Source organism: Mustelus asterias, chromosome 1, assembly GCF_964213995.1.
Source record: "Mustelus asterias chromosome 1, sMusAst1.hap1.1, whole genome shotgun sequence".
Taxonomy (NCBI): Eukaryota; Metazoa; Chordata; class Chondrichthyes; order Carcharhiniformes; family Triakidae; genus Mustelus; species Mustelus asterias.
In genome coordinates, this window is record NC_135801.1 from 51,126,834 (window position 1) to 51,146,132 (window position 19,299).

Consider the following 19,299-nt stretch of genomic DNA (forward strand, 5'->3'; position numbering starts at 1 on the left):
CCCCCTCCTCCTCCGTTACCCCCCTCCTCCTCCGTTACTCCCCTCTTCCTCCATTACCCCCCCTCCTCCCCATTTAGCAACCCCGCACAATCACCTCTGACCCCTTCCGCACCAGCTTCTGCCGCTCGGCTCCAATCGTCGACACGCTGACGTGTGACGCAAGCGGCTGTGCAGAGTGCGGCTGCGCGACTGCCATCTTGGCCGGCACCTCCTGGCACGTTCAGTGGGAGAGTGAGTGTAACCGGCTGGATTTATGCCGCAGTTCTGCACTCAGTAACCCGCACAGGCTGCCCCCGGCTCACCCTGCCACACCCAGGTAAAGGAGCGATCAAAGCAGCGTACTCGGTTCTGGGAGCATTTCTTTGTGACATTGGGCGGGGGTAAGAGTTGGAGAGAAAAAGACAGCGAGTCGAAACGTGGACATTAGATAGGCTTCGGGCCCGTTTCCCCAGATGGGCCGCAGCGGAGTCCAGCTTGGACAATGGATATGACTTCTGTTAGGGACACGAATGGGTATTGCTGTATATGTCTGAGATTTTAATGTTATGACAGCCCCTGGGCAGCAGCTGGCATTTCTGTTGAAACAGTTTTCAGCCCCGGTGTTCAAAATCTGCATAAAATGTAACTTTTTGTAATATGTCTCCTATTTTACAGTGTTGGAAGTGATTATTGTCCGTGTTTATGTTTGAAATGTGCATATAATATGGAAGATTGAATGGGGTAAACGGTTACAGATTTCTAACCGTTTAATTGATGGAAGGGATAGTGGCCTCGTTATTCAGCTTTTCGCTTGTTAACCTGTCAAAAATCTAATTATACTTCTGTTAATGGTCTTTCAAACTTGTTGCCATAGTTTTTTTCAGTTTTGATTAAATACCCTGGGCTGCAAAGTTTCTGTTCAAAATTCTTGTACTGAAGTGCAGTATAGAATATGTAAACATTTACTTACATTTGTTTGTTGAATTATAGAGTCATAGAGCTTTACAACATGGAAACAGACTCTTCGGCCCAACTTGTCCATGCTGCCCAGTTTTTACCACTAAGCTAGTCCAAATTGCCCACATTCCTCTATACCCATCTTACCCATATAACTGGTGGCACAGTGGTTAGCACTGCTGCGTCACAGCACCAGGGACCTGGCTTGGGTCACTGTTTGTGTGGAGTTTGCACATTCTCCCCGTGTCTGCGTGGGTTTCCTCTGGGTGTGCTGGTTTCCTCCCACACACCAAAGATGTGCGGGTTAAGTTGCTTGGCCATGCTAAATTGCCCCTTAGTGTCAGGGGGACCAGCTAGGGTAAATGCATGGGTCGAGGGGATAGGGTCTGGGTGGGATTGTGGTCGGTGCAGACTCAATGGGCTGAATGACCTCCTTCTGCACTGTGGGATTCTACGAAGACAAAATTGTACCTGCCTCTACTACTGCCTCTGGCAGCTCATTCCAGACACTCACCACCCTCTGTGTGGGGGGGAAAAAAAGTGCCCCTCTGGACCCTTTCGTATCTTCTTTCTCACCTTAAACCTATGCCCTCTAGTTTTCGACCCCCCTCTCTTTGGGAAAAGATGTTGACTACCTTATCTATGCCCCTCATTATTCTATAAGATCACCCCTAAGCCTCCTATGCTGAATTGTGACAATTTTGTTGAAATTAATTTTGTTTGAAGGAAAGGTGTGATACCTATTGACCTCAATTTTGCTAGGGCTCCTTGATGCCACACTTGGTCAAAAACTGCCTTGATGTCAGGGGCAGTCACGCTCCTGTCACCTTTTAAATTCTGCTCTTTTGTCCATGTTTGAACCAAGGCTGTAATGTGGTCTGTTGAATAACCCTGCTGAACCCCTAATTGAGCATCAGTGAGCAGATTATTGCTAAGTAGATACCACTTGATAATACTTTGATACGTTCCATCACTTTTCTGATTGAGAGTAGACTGATGACCAGTAATGGACTGGTGTGGATTTGTCATGCTATTGGCAGACTAGACATGCCTGGAAAATTTTCCACATTGTCCGATAGTTACCGGAGTTATAGCTGTATTGAACAGCTTAGCTAGGGGTGCAGCTAGTCTACAGTACTACAGCTAGGATGTTGGGAGGGCCCATAACCTCTTCCCTATCTAGTGTTTTCAGCCATTTCTTGATACCGTGTGAAGTGAATTGAAATGACTGAAGGCTGCCATCTTTAGCCTCAGGAGAAGATCAAGATTGATCACCCAGTCAGCACATCTGGCTGAAGCTGGTTGCATATGCTTCAGTCTTGTCTTTTGCATGCATTGATCTTCCCTATCATTGAGGATTGGTATGTGTGTGGAGCCTACTCTTCTGGTTGGTTGTTTAATTGTCCACCACCATTCATAACTGGATGTGGTGGGCTGCAGAACTTTGCTCTGATCTGTTGGTTGTGGGAGTGCTCAGCTCTGCCTATTGCATGCTACTTCATGAATGTAGTCTTTTGTAACTTCACCAGGTTGGCACCTCATTTTTATGTATGCCTGGTGCTGCCTTTTGGAATGCTCTCCTTCACTGCTCATTGAACCAGCGTTGAGCCTTTGCTTAATGGTGGAGTGTTGACCACGATGATTGAGATTGAATACAATTCTGCTGCTGCTGATGGATGTCAGTTTTGAGCTGTTACATCTGTCCTGATTCCATCCTCTTTAGCACAGTCATAGTGCCACCCCACACAATAGACAGTATCCTTGCTGTGGGTACAGGACTTTGTCTCATCAAGGACTGTGTGGTGATCACTCCTAACGATACTGTCATGGACAAATTCATGTGTGACCAGTAGATTGCTGAAGGTGAGGTCAAGTGAGTTTTTTTCCCCTTTTGTTGCTTCCCCCACATGCCATATGCCCAGTCTGGCAGATTCTCTCACCAGGACTCAGCCAGCTACTGAGGCACTCTTGGTGATGAACATTCTACTGTAGTAGGGACCTTACGTGATGGCTATTCAGGACTTTTCCAAGTGGTTTTCAACATGGAGGAGCACTAATTCATGAGCTGAATGGGGTAGTGGGTGGCAATCAACAGGAGGTTTCCTTGTCCACATTTGACCTGGTGTCAGGGAGCTGACGTCATGAGGTCCAGAGTCAATGTTGAGGACTCTCAGGGTCACACCTTTACAGATGTATACCACTGTACCACAACTTCTGGTGAATCCATCCTGCTGGTGGAAATGGGCACACTGAGATGGTGGTGGTAGAGTCTAGAACATTGGCTGTAATGAATGATTCTGTAAGTATAACCCTCAGGCTGTTGCTTGAGTAACCTGTGGGACACCTTTCCCAGTTTTGGCACTGGTGCCAGACGTCAGTGAGAAGAGCTTTGCAGGGCCAACTGGATGTTGTTTCTGTTGCCTGGTCAGTGCTGGGTGGTCTGTCCTGCTTTATCCTTATTAAACTTTACCTATGTGGTTTGACACAATTGAAATGCTTGATAGGCCATTTCAGAGGGGTGTTAAGTGCCAACACGTTACAATGGGTTTACCATTACATGTCAGCCAGACCAGGTAAAGATTTCCTTCCTTGAAGGGCATTGGTAACCCAGATGGGTTTTAAGACAGTTTGGTATATTCATGATTATGATGACTGATGCTAACTTTTTATTTCAGATTTATGAATTAATTGAATTTAAATTCTGCCACCTGCTGTGATGGGGATGAACCTGTGTCCCTGGAGCATTAATTGGCATTTCTGAATTATTAGCCCAGTTACATTACCACTATGGCATAGTGACTGTGCTATCATTCCCTTCGGTTACTTCCTAGTTTTTAAAAGCAGTACTTCTTTATACAGTATTTGTTTACACTCAGCCAATTTATTTATACAAAACAATTAATTTATCAGATCTCACTTATGAAAGTAGAAATGACAAAATTGTGCTGGGAAACATTAATTGTAAAAAATTGCTATAGTGCCTCTAACAAGTAACAATATTTTCAATATGCCCCATTAATTACTTTGATATATTTGGATATGGTTACTGCCTTCTGTTGACAGATTTTATAAGTGGGATTAGGTAGAATTCATGGCATGGAAACAGACCATTTGGCTCAAGAAATCCAGATAGGCGCTTCACCCAAGTCTCTTCCCATCTTTTCTCATGTAAATCTAACATCGTACCCCTTTATTCCCTTCACCTTCATGTGCTTGACTAGTTTCCCTTAAATTTACCAGTACGATTTGCTTCAACCACTCTGTGATTGCAATTTACATATCAAAGTCCAACAGGTTTATTTGGAATCACAAGCTTTCGAAGTGCTGCTCCTTCATCAGATGAGAGCAGTGCTCCGAAAGCTCGTGTTTCCAAATAAAGCTGTTGGACTTTAACCTGGGGTTGTGAGACTTCTTACTGTACCCACCCCAGCCTAACGCCAGCATCGCCACATCATAAGTTCCATATCGTTACTACTGGCTGAAGAAATTGCTTTTGAATTTTCGATTGAATTAGTGACCATTTTGTATTGATAACAATTTAGGTTCTTCCTCAAAAGAGGAAACATTCTCTGTATGAGGTCATCCCATATCCTTCTTTGTTCAAGAGAGGAGAGACCCCATCCTGTCGATCCCTTCCTGATACGTATACCCGCTCATTTCTGATATAATTCTTGTACATCTTCTCTGCACCTGTTCCAGTGTCTCCATATCCTATTTATAATATTCAAGTAAAAGATTATCTTCCTATTTTCCTCATAAAATGTAATACCTCATTTATTTGTGTTGAACTTCCACTTGCAAATTATTTTCAAGTTTATTATGTCCTCCTGAAATTTGTTTGTCTTCCTTAGTATTGTCTATTTACTCCAATTTGGTGTATTTTTGATTCCAAAATCCAAATGGTAAGTGACTTGAGCACAGCTTAATGTGTTCACTTACCTGCTTTTGATAATTTAAAATTCTAACATACAATTTATATTTTGTACATGTCTACATCAAGGCACTGTTGAATTTGAATATTTGTAATTGACAATATATCAGTTGAACAGATTAAGTATGGGGCTGTACAGTGATATTTTTGTAACTGAATTTTATTGCACTACAAAATACTGCAATTTTACTATATTATTTATCTATATATGTACATATATACATAGACATTTTTAAAACTTCAAATTAGCATATCCAGTTTGCTTTTAAGAAAATGCCACTTGATGTTTTTCTGTATCTTCAGAATTATTCATTATTTTTGAAATTTTTGGTAACATGTTTAGTTATTAACAATGCACACCAGTATAATTTTGTCTTGTAACTTGTGGTTGTTCTGATTGACATTTTTTTAGATCGTATGTTCTGTCTGGCATGATACAAAGCATTTTTGGTTAAGGTATAACCTTTTTGAGGCAAGATGGCAGATAAGCTAACAAGAATTGCCATTGTCAGCCATGATAAGTGTAAGCCAAAGAAATGTCGTCAAGAATGCAAGAAGAGCTGTCCAGTGGTTCGAATGGGTAAGTAATTTTGTTTTTATTGCATGTTTTATAAGAAAATAAGCAAGCTATGTTTTGTAATCTCTGATTTATATTGGCTTACTAACATCTTATGCCTGGTTACATGGTGAGATCAATTTGTTGTTTAGTACTCTATCCCTTGAAAATTTTGTTCAGTGGATTCATAATATATTAAGAAAAATCTTGCATTTTTAAAGAATTATTGGTAAGCATAAAAAGCACTACAGATCAAGGGAATATAAACACATATTTTATTTGCAATAAGGACAACTTGTATTTATTTAGCACCTTCTATGTGTAATAAAACATCCCAATGTGCTTCACAATAACATTATAAATCAAAATTTGATACCTAATCACATTAAGCGCTATTAAGGTAGATGACCAAAGGTTTTGTCAGAAAGGTAAGTACTGAAGTACATCTTAAGAGAGAGAGGTGGAGAGAGAATTTAGGGAAAGAATATTGGAAGTTATCCATCTTCCCCTCACTCTCCCTGCCAACATTCCACAGGGACTGTTCTCTCCAGGACACGCTGGTCCACTCTCTGCCTACGGCACCTTCCCATGCAATCATAGAAGGTGTAACACCTGCCTCTTTACCTCCTTCCTGCTCACCATCCCAGGGCCCAAACACTCTTTTCAGGTGAAGCAGTGCACCTCCTTGAATCTGGTCTATTGTATCCGCTGCTCCCAATGGGCAGCACGGTAGCACAGTGGTTAGCACTGCTGCTTCACAGCTCCAGGGTCCCGGGTTCGATTCCCGGCTCGGGTCACTGTCTGTGTGGAGTTTGCACATTCTCCTCGTGTCTGCGTGGGTTTCCTCCGGGTGCTCCGGTTTCCTCCCACAGTCCAAAGATGTGCGGGTTAGGTTGATTGGCCAGGTTAAAAATTGCCCCTTAGAGTCCTGAGATGCGTAGGTTAGCGGGATTAGCGGGTAAATATGTGGGGGTAGGGCCTGGGTGGGATTGTGGTCGGTGCAGACTCGATGGGCCGAATGGCCTCCTTCTGCACTGTAGGGTTTCTATGATTTCTATGAATGCAGTCTACCCTTCATTGGAGAGGCCAAACGCAAGACTGCGTGATCGCTTTGCAGAACACCTCCAGTCCATCCACAAGCAAGACCCAGACCTTCCTGTCGGTGGCCCCTCCAACATGCCTGCTCTCCTGTCCACATGTCTGTCCTCAGCCTTTTTTCAGTGTTCTAGTGAACGCTAATGCAAATGGGAGGAACAGCACCTCATCTTCTGATTGGGTACTTTACAGCCTTCTGGACTGAACATTGAGTTCAACAACTCCAGAGCATGAACTCTCCCTCCACCATTTGTTTTATTTCATTTCTTCTTTTCATCTTCTTCATCCTTTTTTAAATCACCTATTATTCTATTTTTCCATCTCTCCAATCTCGCTCTCCATCTTGCCTCCAAACTCCCCCTTCAGAGCAACTGCCACATTCCTCAGGTAGTTCTTAACAATCTGTACTTTTGTTCTGCCATTCACGCATTCCGATCACCTAAAGGACACTTTTAGCACCTTTCTCAGTCCCCATCATCACAATTTACATTTCCTTTGTCCAATTACAGACCCCCATCCCCCCCCCAATAGTATAAATCTCATCTGATTTTCTTTGCTCCTAGCTTTGATGAAGGGTAATCCAGACTCAAAACAATTGAGTTGTATTTTGAGTTGGCTGTATTTTCTCTCCACAGATGCTGTCAGACCTGCTGAGATTTTCCAGTGTTTTCTAATTTTGTTTTGGATTCTAGCATCTGCTGTAATTTGCTATTATAATTGGTTGGATCTTGGTGTGCACTTAAGAGACCAGAGTTAGAGGGGTGTAGATAATACAGAGAATTGGTGGATTGAAGGAAATTACAGAATGATGGAGGGGTGAGGCCATGGATAGATTGGGTAACAAGGATGATAATTTTAAAATTGGTTTATAGGAACCAGTGTTGGTGCGCAAGCAGGAGGATGGGTGAAAGGAACTTGGTGAGAAAGTGCTTCCTGATTTCCTTTTTAAGTGGTCTAGCTCTAGTTTTAAAATCCATGTTCCCATGTTCTTGATGCTCAGCAGGGTAAATAGCTTTTCTTTATCCAGCCTATTGAATCATTTTAATATTTTGGACAGTTTGATCAAATTGACCCCTTAACCTTTTGTGCTGAAGGGAATGTAAGACAAGGTCATCTAACCGTAGCTCTTTCTTTAGCAAATTTTCGTACCGTACTGTTTTTCTATTTGGGGAATAGTGGTGGAAGTGCTGGAAGGATTCTTGAGCTGATTATCATCCCTTTGAATTGTGTTATAAACACTCCTGTGACCAAGTCCTGCTGTTGGACTTGAGCCCGGAGCTTCTGGTCCAGAAGTAGGACTGCTACCACTGTGTTGCAAAACCTGCTCTTCCCTCCTTGAATCATCGCCAGTATTATTCTGGTGAAGCTTTGTAGCACCCCCTCTGAGTACCTTGTTTTTTTATATATTTTCTCATGGAATATGAGCATTGATGGCAAGGTCAGCCCATCTTGAATTGCCCGTGAGAGCAGTTAAAAGTTGATCACGTTCCAGTGGGTCTGGAGTCACATGTTGGCCAGCCCAGATACAATGGCAGATTTCCTTCCTTAAAGAAAATTAGTGAAACATATGGGTTTTTATAACCATCAATGATAGTTGTCAAGGCCACAGGTGAGCTTTATGTTCCAGCTTTATTAATTAAATTTAAATTCCAGTAGCTGCCATGGTGTCCGTGCTCCCAAAGGATTACTAGTCCAGTAATATTACCACTACCATCTTTCCAAGCCTTTTAATTTTCGGAACCAAGTTTTAATTTTGGTGGCGGTGGTGTGCGCTCCTTGAAGCTAAAGGGTCCATTAAAAGATAGTAGAGGGTCATGTGGTGTAAGCACGGGAATAGTTGTTTCACGAGCTCTGACGCTGCTTGTTTTTTAATCTTTTTATCCTCATGCATGTTTTATAGTCCCTTTATTCTGGAGTGTATATTCCGTGCTCTGTCTTTGGAACATTTTAGGGGAAGTATTTATCACATCGATATGGACAGTCCTATGAGTGGGTGTACTTGATGACAAATTTTCACTTGTTATCCAGATGTACCCAGGAGTATTCATTTATTCTAAACTGAGCGGCACGGTAGCACAGTCGGGCGGCATGGTAGCACAGTGGTTAGCACTGCTGCTTCACAGCTTCAGGGACCTAGGTTCGATTCCCGGCTTGGGTCACTGTCTGTGTGGAGTTTGCACATTCTCCTTGTGTCTGCGTGGGTTTCCTCCCACAGTCCAAAAGATGTGCAGGTTAGGTTGATTAGCCATGTTAAAATTGTCCCTTAGTGTCCTGAGATGCGTAGGTTAGAGGGATTAGTGGGTAAATATGTAGGGATATGGGGTAGGGCCTGGGTGGGATTGTGGTTGGTGCAGACTTGATGGGCCAAATAGCCTCTTTCTGCACTGTAGGGTTTCTATGATTCTATGAAAGCGATGCAATTTCTATCCATTTTCTTGTTTTATAATTTTGGTATCTATAGTGGTAGACTTTTTCGCTAGATATTTTAAATGAGTAGCACCATTGCAGGGAGGTGGGCAAATGGTTTAATATGAAGATGGTGGGTAGGGCCTAGAGATCTTGTGCTGGGTAGATGATCAAGAAACCAACAACAATTAAACAGTGTTCCTTCATTCGCCACTACTATCCCCTGTCCCTTCCTATCATTCTCCTCCAGTGGCTGACAAAGCAAAACTAGAGGCCCGGAAGGTCAGGCTCTTCTGGATCGACTGGACTCTCATTTCCAGCAAAATCCAGCACGAGGGGGCATGGCTTTAAATTGAGGGGGGGTAGTTATAGAACCGATGTCAGGGGTAGGTTCTTTACCCAGAGGGTGGTGAGGGATTGGAATGCCCTGCCAGCATCAGTAGTAAATGCGCCTAGTTTGGGGGCGTTTAAGAGATCCGTAGATAGGTTCATGGACGAAAAGAAATTGGTTTAGGTTGGAGGGTCACAGTTTTTTTTTAACTGGTCGGTGCAACATCGTGGGCCGAAGGGCCTGTTCTGCGCTGTAATGTTCTATGTTCTATGTTCATTTTTTCCTACACATCAAAACTTTTTTAATCAAGGCAACACTTGCACCAAAATAATCACTCAAAGCTTCCAGACAAACATTTCATAGCAGAAACACTTAAAAACCTAAGGGTCTCAAAAAATGAATTCTCTCACTTTATTAAAGTTTTTAAAATTGGGAAATTATATGTGTGAATAAATTAAATAAACTGTCTTTAAAAAGTGAGCAATGTTGCCCACACCTTACCCCTCTCTCTTGTCCTTAGAGGCCTCCCATCTCCTTCCTCCTCAGTTTTTTTTGTCTCTCTCGTCCTCACTCCTTTCCCCCTCCCTCTCATATTTTCTCTCTCAACTCCCTGCACTGGATCTGCTGCCATCCTGGCCTCCCTCTCTCCTCGGAGTCTGTTGATGGCAGTGCCGAGATCCTGATTTTCTTCTTTATCCTTCATATTTAAAATAGGAAGGTTGTCGTAACAGAAAGTGGGATGATGAGGCGATTGTTTGTTTATAGTTAAAAAGATTAATCTCTGCGTCCAGAAACTGGCACCTCCACCACTCAAAAACACACAGCTCCCAAAGACTTGTTCAAAAACGTAAGAAAAATATGTCAACTATCAATTGACTCTCAAGTTCTGAGATTCTGCTTTTCAGAGAATGTTTTGCCTCTATTTCTCCTCTTCAACTCGAGGAAAAGTTTTTTTTTTGCTTTCAATTCTCCAGTCTTTCCCATGTGGCTGCTCCAGCCCTTCTAAACACAGATTCGATCTTTGGCGGAGCAGCAAGGGGGGGGAGGGAACCTCTGATTGGAGAGACAAAATCTGTGATTGGGAGAGCAGCTCCTCCCAGAATCTGCCTCTCCTATGCTTGATGCTCCTCCATTCAAACTACATGTTTTCCCAATCTCAACAAGATACCTTCATCAAATTATTGAAGTAGTCTTAGTATAAAATAATCTTGCATGAGGGTGACCTTTCTGGAAATTACCACCCTGGATTTTGCTTTCTCGTGAGCTACCTGTCATATTTTGGCAGTAAATTCACCCACGCCTCCATGTATTTTGCACCCTGGTCTTTAACCATGTTCTATCTTCTTTAATCCTAACAAATTGACTGCAATTTTCGGACCATTCAATTCACTCAATGAACTTGGTCTACCCACCTGTTGGTTTAGCTGTGACCATTGTCCTACATGGTGAAGTATTGAATTGCATTTAAATGGTACCTTTCAGGATCTCTGGTCATCCTAAAGCACTTTGCAGCCAATAGATTATTTCTGTGAGCAAATGAACAGCAAATTTACAAATGATATGGTCCCATAAACAACTAAATGAAAATATGACCACTGAATCTGGTTTTGGTTGAGGGAGTAAATTTTGAACAGTGCACTGGAACATCTGTCCTTCTCTTCAGCTATTGAAATGGGATTGTTCACATCCACAGAGGTAGATGGCACCTCCATTTAACATCTTGTCCAAAAGCCTCTACTTCCAACAATGCATTATTTCCCCTAGTTCAGCACTAAGCTCTCAACCTAGGCTATGTGGTCATGTACTGGGAGTGGAGCTTGAATTCATGCCCCTCTGACTTGGATGAGGTTTTGCCATAAAACTGTGCTAACAGTGACTGGCTTTTCACAAAGCCGTACTTCAAATGTGTGACGATTTTTCAGTAAGTTACTAAATTGTAAAAACATTCCTGTTAAGTACCACTTCAGAAAGTTTAAATGGTGCCATTCAAATGGTCTTCTTGCAGGAAAGCTTTGTATTGAAGTTACTGCTCAGAGTAAAATCGCCTGGATTTCAGAAACTCTCTGTATTGGTTGTGGTATTTGCATTAAGGTAAGGCATTCTATTTATTTCTTTCTGGATGGGAAGGGTGGTGGTGTGTTGCCCTCTAAAGTATAACACAAACGTAGCATAGCACCTTATTGACCTTTGATTCTATACCTGGTTTGCATCATCTGAATCTTATTGTTTTGTTCTTTTTTTTTGTTTCTATTTTGTGAGCTACAAATGTAACCAGGTGTCAAAGCTATGCAAGATATGCCCATGTTCACTTATCCGCTATGATGTTCACTGAGTGGCATAATTTTGTGATTAAATTGAACTTTTTCTTTGTGAGTCTGTGCACTTATAATGGGGGGGGGGGTCTTTATGGATGAATGCAGCATCTCCTCCCCCCCCCTCTTTATTTTCCCCTATTTGTTTTCTTTCCTTTTGACCTGCACCTTTTCCTCTGAGGTATTGAGTCCTTTCAGGTTACAGATAAACCAGTACCCAACAGTAACACTGTTATCTTCAATGAGACCTTGGACAGTGCGAGTGGGCATCACTGTTTAACCTGTCATCTCTGTACCTGATACCATGGCACACCAAGGGCAGTCATTGATTGGTTACCCTGGGCAAAGTCTCTAGCTGATGTATCCTCTATCTCAGAACATGGAGATGCCGGCGTTGGACTGGGGTAAACACAGTAAGAGGTTTAACAACACCAGGTTAAAGTCCAACAGGTTTATTTGGTAGCAAAAGCCACACAAGCTTTCGGAGCTCTAAGCCCCTTCTTCAGGTGAGTGGGAATTCTGTTCACAAACAGAGCATATAAAGACACAAACTCAATTTACATGAATAATGGTTGGAATGCGAATACTTACAACTAATCAAGTCTTTAAGAAACAAAACAATGTGAGTGGAGAGAGCATCAAGACAGGCTAAAAAGATGTGTGTTGTCTCCAGACAAGACAGCCAGTGAAAGTCTGCAGGTCTAGAGACAATACACATCTTTTTAGCCTGTCTTGATGCTCTCTCCACTCACATTGTTTTGTTTCTTAAAGACTTGATTAGTTGTAAGTATTCGCATTCCAACCATTATTCATGTAAATTGAGTTTGTGTCTTTATATGCTCTGTGACCAGAATTCCCACTCACCTGAAGAAGGGGCTTAGAGCTCCGAAAGCTTGTGTGGCTTTTGCTACCAAATAAACCTGTTGGACTTTAACCTGGTGTTGTTAAACTTCTTACTATCTCAGAACCACAGGCTAATTGTTATATCCTGATTGCTCCCCAGCAAAATTGGCTAGCTCAGCATAGATTGGAGATTGAACCTCCAACTTCTTGGTCAGTATAGTTCAGATACTCGCTGTATTTACCAGCTGAGCATTGAAGCAGTTAAATGCATTTTATAGTTAATACTAATTTAATTTACAGTGCTATGTATGTCATCTGATAAATATCAAATGACATTTATAAAGTACACAAATACTAATAGTATTTGGTGGGCAGTGAATCATAGAATGGTTACAGCTTGAAAGAGAGCCATTTGGCCCATCGTGCCTCTGCTGGCTCCATGAAAAAGCAATTCACAGAGTCACTCACCACCTTCACATAGCCCTATGCGTTCTTCCTTTTCAGATAATCCAATTCCCTCTTGAATGGCTCAATTTGAAACTGCCTACACCACACTCCGGTAAATCCTAACCACTCGCTGCAAGTGTTGACCTGGTGAAACTGCTGCACAGGACTACATGCATGCTAAACAGCAGAAGCAGCATATAATGGACAGAGCAAAACGATCCCACAACCAATGGATCAGATCAAAGCTCTACAGTCCTGCCATGCCCAATCATGAATGGTGTAAACTATTAAACAGCTAATTGGAAGATGAGGTTCCACAAACATCCTGGTCTTCAATGGTGAGGCAGCCCAGCACAAAGGACAAACATTTGCAACTATCTTCAGCCAGTAAATGACGAGTGGATGATTGATCTTAGTCTCTTCCTGAACTCCCCAGCCACATAGATGCCAGTCTTCAGCCAATTCAGTTCATGCCACATGACATTGAAAAATGGCTAAAACCACTGGAGCAAAGGCTACCAAATGTTAAATATGAAAAGGACCCTTCTAGTTGATAAAGTATACACGTTTGTAGATGTTTCTTGCAATCCTTTCAGTGATTTCCTCAATGCCACCCCCACTAATTCATAGCCTTCTCTCTCAGTACTGTGGATTTCTGGGATGAGATTGAAACTTCCTCATTCTGCATTTTATAAAAGCTGCAGGGAAGGTGGCAATATTTACATAGTTTGAATAGTTAGGGTAAGAATAGAGAAAAAATTATAGTGATAATAGATTTAATTAATGTTTTTCTGCATTCTTAGATTGTAGCTAGTTCATTCCTTTTTAAAATTCTTGCAAAAAGTTGCATTTGTTCTGGAACTTTCTAGGAATTGTTTCTTTAGTAGACAAAATAGCTCTAATTTCAGTTGTGTAACCAGTAATCAATTGAAGGTAATGTGATATGATCATTTTATTAATTATTTAGTTTTCTGTTTCCTATTTCAGAAATGCCCTTTTGGGGCTTTATCAATTGTTAACTTGCCTAGCAACTTGGCTAAAGAGACAACCCATAGATACTGTGCAAACTCCTTCAAGCTTCACAGGTAATGGTGTTGAAAAATTTGAGAGCTTTGATAATCACTTGACAGCTTTTGAACATAAGAACATAAGAAATAGGAGCAGGAGTAGGCCATTTAGCCCCTCGAGCCTGCCCCGCCATTCAATAAGATCATAGCTGATCTGAAGTGGATCAGTTCCCCTTACCCGCCTGATCCCTATAACCCCTAATTCCCTTACCGATCAGGAATCCATCTATCCGTGATTTAAACATATTCAACGAGGTAGCCTCCAGCACTTCAGTGGGCAGAGAATTCCAGAGATTCACCACCCTCTGAGAGAAGAAGTTCCTCCTCAACTCTGTCCTAAACTGACCCCCCTTTATTTTGAGGCTGTGCCCTCTAGTTCTAGCTTCCTTTCTAAGTGGAACGAATCTCTCCATCTCTACCCTATCCAGCCCCTTCATTATCTTATAGGTCTCTATAAGATCCCCCCTCAGCCTTCTAAATTCCAATGAGTACAAACCCAATCTGCTCAGTCTCTCCTCATAATCAACACCCCATATCTCTGGTATCAACCTGGTGAACCTTCTCTGCACTCCCAAGGCCAATATATCCTTCCGCAAATAAGGGAACCAATACTGCACACAGTATTCCAGCTGCGGCCTCACCAATGCCCTGTACAGATGCAGCAAGACATCTCTGCTTTTATATTCTATCCCCCTTGCGATATAGGCCAACATCCCATTTGCCCTCTTGATCACCTGTTGCACCTGCAGACTTTAAGTCTCTTTATCAACAAATGTTCAACTGGTTCTAATTTAAAGGAAGGAACTCTAGAATTATCTGCCTCTGGCTTGAATATAGCCCAAACATTTAAACAGTGCCCATTTAAACAGTGATGGGCAATCTAGTCTTAGTGGGCCACATGAGTGGCCCTCCTTCATCTCAGTGGGCCACAAGGTTGAAATCGGGCATGTTCACTAACTGTGACCCCCATGAATAAGATTGAATATATTTAGTACATGCCAAATATTTCATATGATATCGAAAATGCTTAATCATTGATATATTAATAGAATTGGCTTCAAGTGGTAAAAACAGAAGAAATATTTACACTTAATTGACTGTGAGAGCCATGCATCCAATGTTGTGTGCAATCAGCATGCATCTAAATTCACGTGCGCTTGCTTTACGTGCGTATCACTTCAGTTATACTCATAGGAAAAAGGCTACACGGATGAAAGCCAGTGGAATGTGGTAACTCTGCATATGGGAAACAGTCAACAAAATGTCTTGTGGGTCACGTTCAGAACACTGATGGGGTGGAGGTTTCACACCACTGTGTTTAACCCTTCAATGCATTTTATGACATTTACCTTGGTAAACTTGAGGTGTGTCATGTGTTCTACAGTTTACAAGATTTTCAAAGTTGAGTAAATTTCAATAACCCTGAATAATCTGAATTTTAGGTTGCCTATTCCTCGACCTGGTGAAGTTTTGGGTTTGGTAGGAACTAATGGTATTGGAAAATCTACAGCTTTGAAGATCCTAGCAGGAAAGCAAAAACCTAACCTGGGGAAATATGATGTGAGTTTTTTCTCGTGGGTAGTATGTAAAATGTTTATTTACATTGCCATTCAATTAGTGGTATTTTTGTTGCTAGAAATTTGTAGTCAAAGTTACAGGTTTTCATAATTTGTTGAATGGTTTTGCCACGATTGTTTGCATGATCTGGATATAAAATATTTCGACATGTTGATCTGTAGTATTGTTTAAAGCTTAAATTGCTGTAATTAGAAAATGTATTGCAATAGCTACCGTAGTTTTTCTGGATAATTATTAAATGTAATTGCTCTGAGCAAAACAACAACTGTACATAATATGATACCTTAAAAGGTAATGACATCTATAGTGATGCATCCCTCAAATAGTGCAAGTACTATTGTATTGCCAGAATTAACATTTTTCTTCTCTCGTTCTCATGGATAACACTGGAATAAATCAACACTTGCTAAACTGTCAATATTTTTCATAAAGTTGGCAAATCAACTAATAATGGAAACTTATTTTATGATTAGTATGTCTGATGTTCTAGTTATAATTTTGATAGCAAACAGTAACAGTTTTTTGGGAAACCCAAAAACCAGGTATTTACTAAAAGAAGAAGCTACAAGGTTCACTGTTTCAAATAAAATAATTTTATGAAAAACAAAGAACATGATACTAATAACTGTACTCCATCTTAAATAGACTTTGCGTTAAGGATATTTAGAAAAACAATGAATACAGTTACTTTAAATCAAACTTCCAAACTCAAATTTCTTTCTATACCAATTTCACACTCGCCCTCAAAAAAACTCATTCGGATACTTGTCTGAAATTGGAAGATTTGGCCCGAATTCTGTTTAAAAATTCACATAAGGGTTCAGATTACTTTATCTTCGGCTTACTTCTGGTAAGATTGTTCCTTCAAGTTTTCTCCAACCATTCTTTTTCTCGTCTCTAGTTCGCTTTTTAACTCATGCTCTCTCTTTCTCCTGCCCTCACCATCATTTTCTCATTTCTAATCTTTATCCCAGAAGTCAAACTCACTGGTTGAGTAGAGTCTTTAACTATCAAGAGTTTTAAACCCTTTTAGCCAGTACACAATGTCAACTGTTCCCTGCAGCCACCTTATTTGAAACTAAATTTTTTTGGAAAGCAAAACCACACACAGGAATCTACTGCCCTGTGAAATAAATTTATTGTTTACTCTTTGCTGTACTATTGCTTATCTCCCAGACAGCTTGGTTAAGTTATTGGTTCCTAGAGCAAGTTGCTCTTTACAAGAAATCATTTTCCAAAGACACGTAATTTTAGGGGGATCACCCCGATATAAAATATTTTTCCCCTTCGAAAAGCACATAGGCAATCGCACTTTAAAATTTGCACTCTTTATAAATGGTAAGCGTATGGTTCTTCCAACAGGATCCTCCCGACTGGCAGGAGATTTTGACCTACTTCAGAGGTTCTGAACTGCAGAACTATTTCACAAAGATCCTAGAAGATGATCTCAAGGCCATCATCAAGCCCCAGTATGTGGACCAGATCCCAAAGGCTGTAAAGGTAATTGTAAAAATCCAAACATTTGATGCTTTTAACTTGGCACAAGTTGAGTGATCTTTTAGGCAGCTCCAACAAATATGGCTGTACTTTAATTTCAGCACTGTGCACCCTGGGAATAGTTCCCAAATAATCATTCTGGTCTTGTGTACTAGTGATCTTTAGTAAAGAAATCCTCTGTGTGTTAAAGTTGCTGTTTCAGTTTTATATTTTTGTCACAGCTTACCCTCCCATCCAGCTTTGTGTCATTGATTTGGTCCTAGTCATCGATAATACATTCCACATCTGATGGTGTCCACTGGTCGCAGAAGACTTTGACTAAACCAGTAGATACTTTGTGATGACACATCATCACATTCAGTTGCACTGCAGGTCTTGGAATAGTGACAAGCATTCAAAACAACTCACATTGTCAATCCTCTGTATTTTTGACCTGTACATCGCCATTTTCACCAGACCCAGAAGTAGACCCATCAAGAAATTCTCTAACCAGTTGTTCTTTCTCTGTTTTGATCACCAGAGACAATGGTTTTTGGGTAGGGAGTGCAACCAGAATGTCAGGAACAGCCAATTCAAGTAGGAATGTGTGAAGAAGAGTGGACCATTTTGCTGCTCAAAGCTGTTCTGCCTTTTGGTTAGATGATGGCTGACCTGTGAATTAACTCCAAATAATCACCTTTATCCCATGTTGCTTAATACTTGTGATTAACAAAAATCTATCAATTTCAGTTTCAAAATTAGCTATCGATCTAGTATCAATAGCTGTTTGCTGAAGAGAGTTGCAAACTTCTACCACCCTTTTTGTGTGTGGAAGTGCATTTAATTTTAAGAAGGCAGCTCACCACTCCCTTCTCGAGGACAATTAGTCAGCAATGGCACTAATGTTCAGGAACAAATAAAATAAATTTCACTCTTGAAGGGTGTGGCTCTAAATTTTAGACTATGGCCCCTAAATTAAGACTCCCCAACTGCAAAAATAGCTTTTCTATATCTATTTTATTTGTCCCTCTTAACATCTCAAACTTTGATCAAATTGCCCTTTCTAATTACAATGCATCATTCCTAATGTTTGATACTCTACATTGTTTACATACTGCAGGGGTGATATCAGGGCATAGTTTGGCATAGCATGACTTCTATCCCCTTGTATTCTGGTCCTTGAGATATAAGCACCAGCAGTCCACTAGCCTTTCTGATTATGTTCTGTACCTGTTCATTGCATAAATGAGAGGGAACCACTGGTGGGTGAAACCAGAACTAAGGGGCATGGCCTCAAAATAATGGGGAGCAGATTTAGAACTGAGTTGAGGAGGAACTTCTTCACCCAAAGGATTGTGACTCTAGAATTCCCTGCCAAGTGAAGCAGTTGATGCTACCTCATTGAATGTTTTTAAGGCAAAGATAGATAGATTTTTGAACAGTAAAGGAATTGAGGGTTATGTTGAGCGGATGCTTAAGTGGAGCTGAGTCCACGAAAAGATCAGCCATGATCTTATTGAATAGCGGAGTAGGCTCAAGGGGCCAAATGGCTGCCTCCTGCTCCTAGTTCTTATGTTCAAGTAATATTCCTTTTATAGACTTAAACTCCTCTTCAAGATCAGTTAGTACCACACAGGCTTCATAGAGAATCATAGAAACCCTACAGTGCAGAAGGAGGCCATTCGGCCCATCGAGTCTGCACCGACCATAATCCCACCCAGGCCCTACCCCCACATATTTACTCGCTAATCCCTCTAACCTACGCATTTTAGGATTCTAAGGGGCAATTTTTTTAACCTGGCCAATCAACCTAACCCGCACATCTTTGGACTGTGGGAGGAAACCCACGCAGACACGAGGAGAATGTGCAAACTCCACACAGACAGTGACCCGAGCCGGGAATCGAACCCGGGACCCTGGAGCTGTGAAGCAGCAGTGCTAACCACTGCGCTATCGTGCCACCCAAGCTTACGTGCTTGCACGTGGGCTGCCAGTCCTCGAGCCTCCAGAATACCTCTGGAGAGAGAGAGAGAGAAAGACCTATTTCTCCTAGCAAGTCCGAAACAGCAGACTCCACAGAGAGAGCCAGAAGCCAGCAGTAACTGCCTGATTTGCCTTGTAAGCCTAGCTCCTCCCCTTCAACAAATGGCTCTCTCTCTGCCCATCAACCTAATCAAAACTCTACTCTAAAACAATGGAGGGGAAAAAACCAAGGGGCCGATCTTACCTAAAAAAAAACTAAGTGCAGAAAGAATGTGAAACAGGAGAGAATTGCGCCCAGTTTTTCAGCAAGCTTTCAGACATGATCTTATGCCAAGAAA

The 19,299-nt window shown here is 41.4% G+C and overlaps 2 protein-coding genes across 8 annotated transcripts in view; one reads left to right on the plus strand and one right to left on the minus strand.

Annotated features, from left to right (window-relative positions):
• The window catches only part of anapc10 (anaphase promoting complex subunit 10), a 52,586-nt gene extending 52,438 nt beyond the window's left edge, over window positions 1–148 (minus strand). Inside the window, exon 1 of one of the 4 annotated variants that reach the window (XM_078212171.1) lies at window positions 95–148. The gene's annotated coding sequence lies outside the window, so the exon portion shown is untranslated. The remainder of the gene's footprint in view (window positions 1–94) is intronic. The other 3 variants (XM_078212164.1, XM_078212146.1, XM_078212180.1) reach the window with 3 other exon arrangements.
• A 12-nt stretch (window positions 149–160) lies between these two features.
• Window positions 161–19,299, plus strand: part of abce1 (ATP-binding cassette, sub-family E (OABP), member 1) — a 60,334-nt gene continuing 41,195 nt past the window's right edge. Inside the window, exons 1-7 of one of the 4 annotated variants that reach the window (XM_078212101.1) lie at window positions 223–621; window positions 4,788–4,838; window positions 5,280–5,447; window positions 11,261–11,346; window positions 13,845–13,942; window positions 15,367–15,484; window positions 16,865–17,002. In XM_078212101.1, the coding sequence (XP_078068227.1) occupies window positions 5,345–5,447; window positions 11,261–11,346; window positions 13,845–13,942; window positions 15,367–15,484; window positions 16,865–17,002 (543 nt within the window). In that variant the 5' untranslated portion in view covers window positions 223–621; window positions 4,788–4,838; window positions 5,280–5,344. Of the gene's footprint in view, window positions 622–4,787; window positions 4,839–5,279; window positions 5,448–11,260; window positions 11,347–13,844; window positions 13,943–15,366; window positions 15,485–16,864; window positions 17,003–19,299 lie in introns of all 4 variants that reach the window. The other 3 variants (XM_078212100.1, XM_078212105.1, XM_078212102.1) reach the window with 3 other exon arrangements.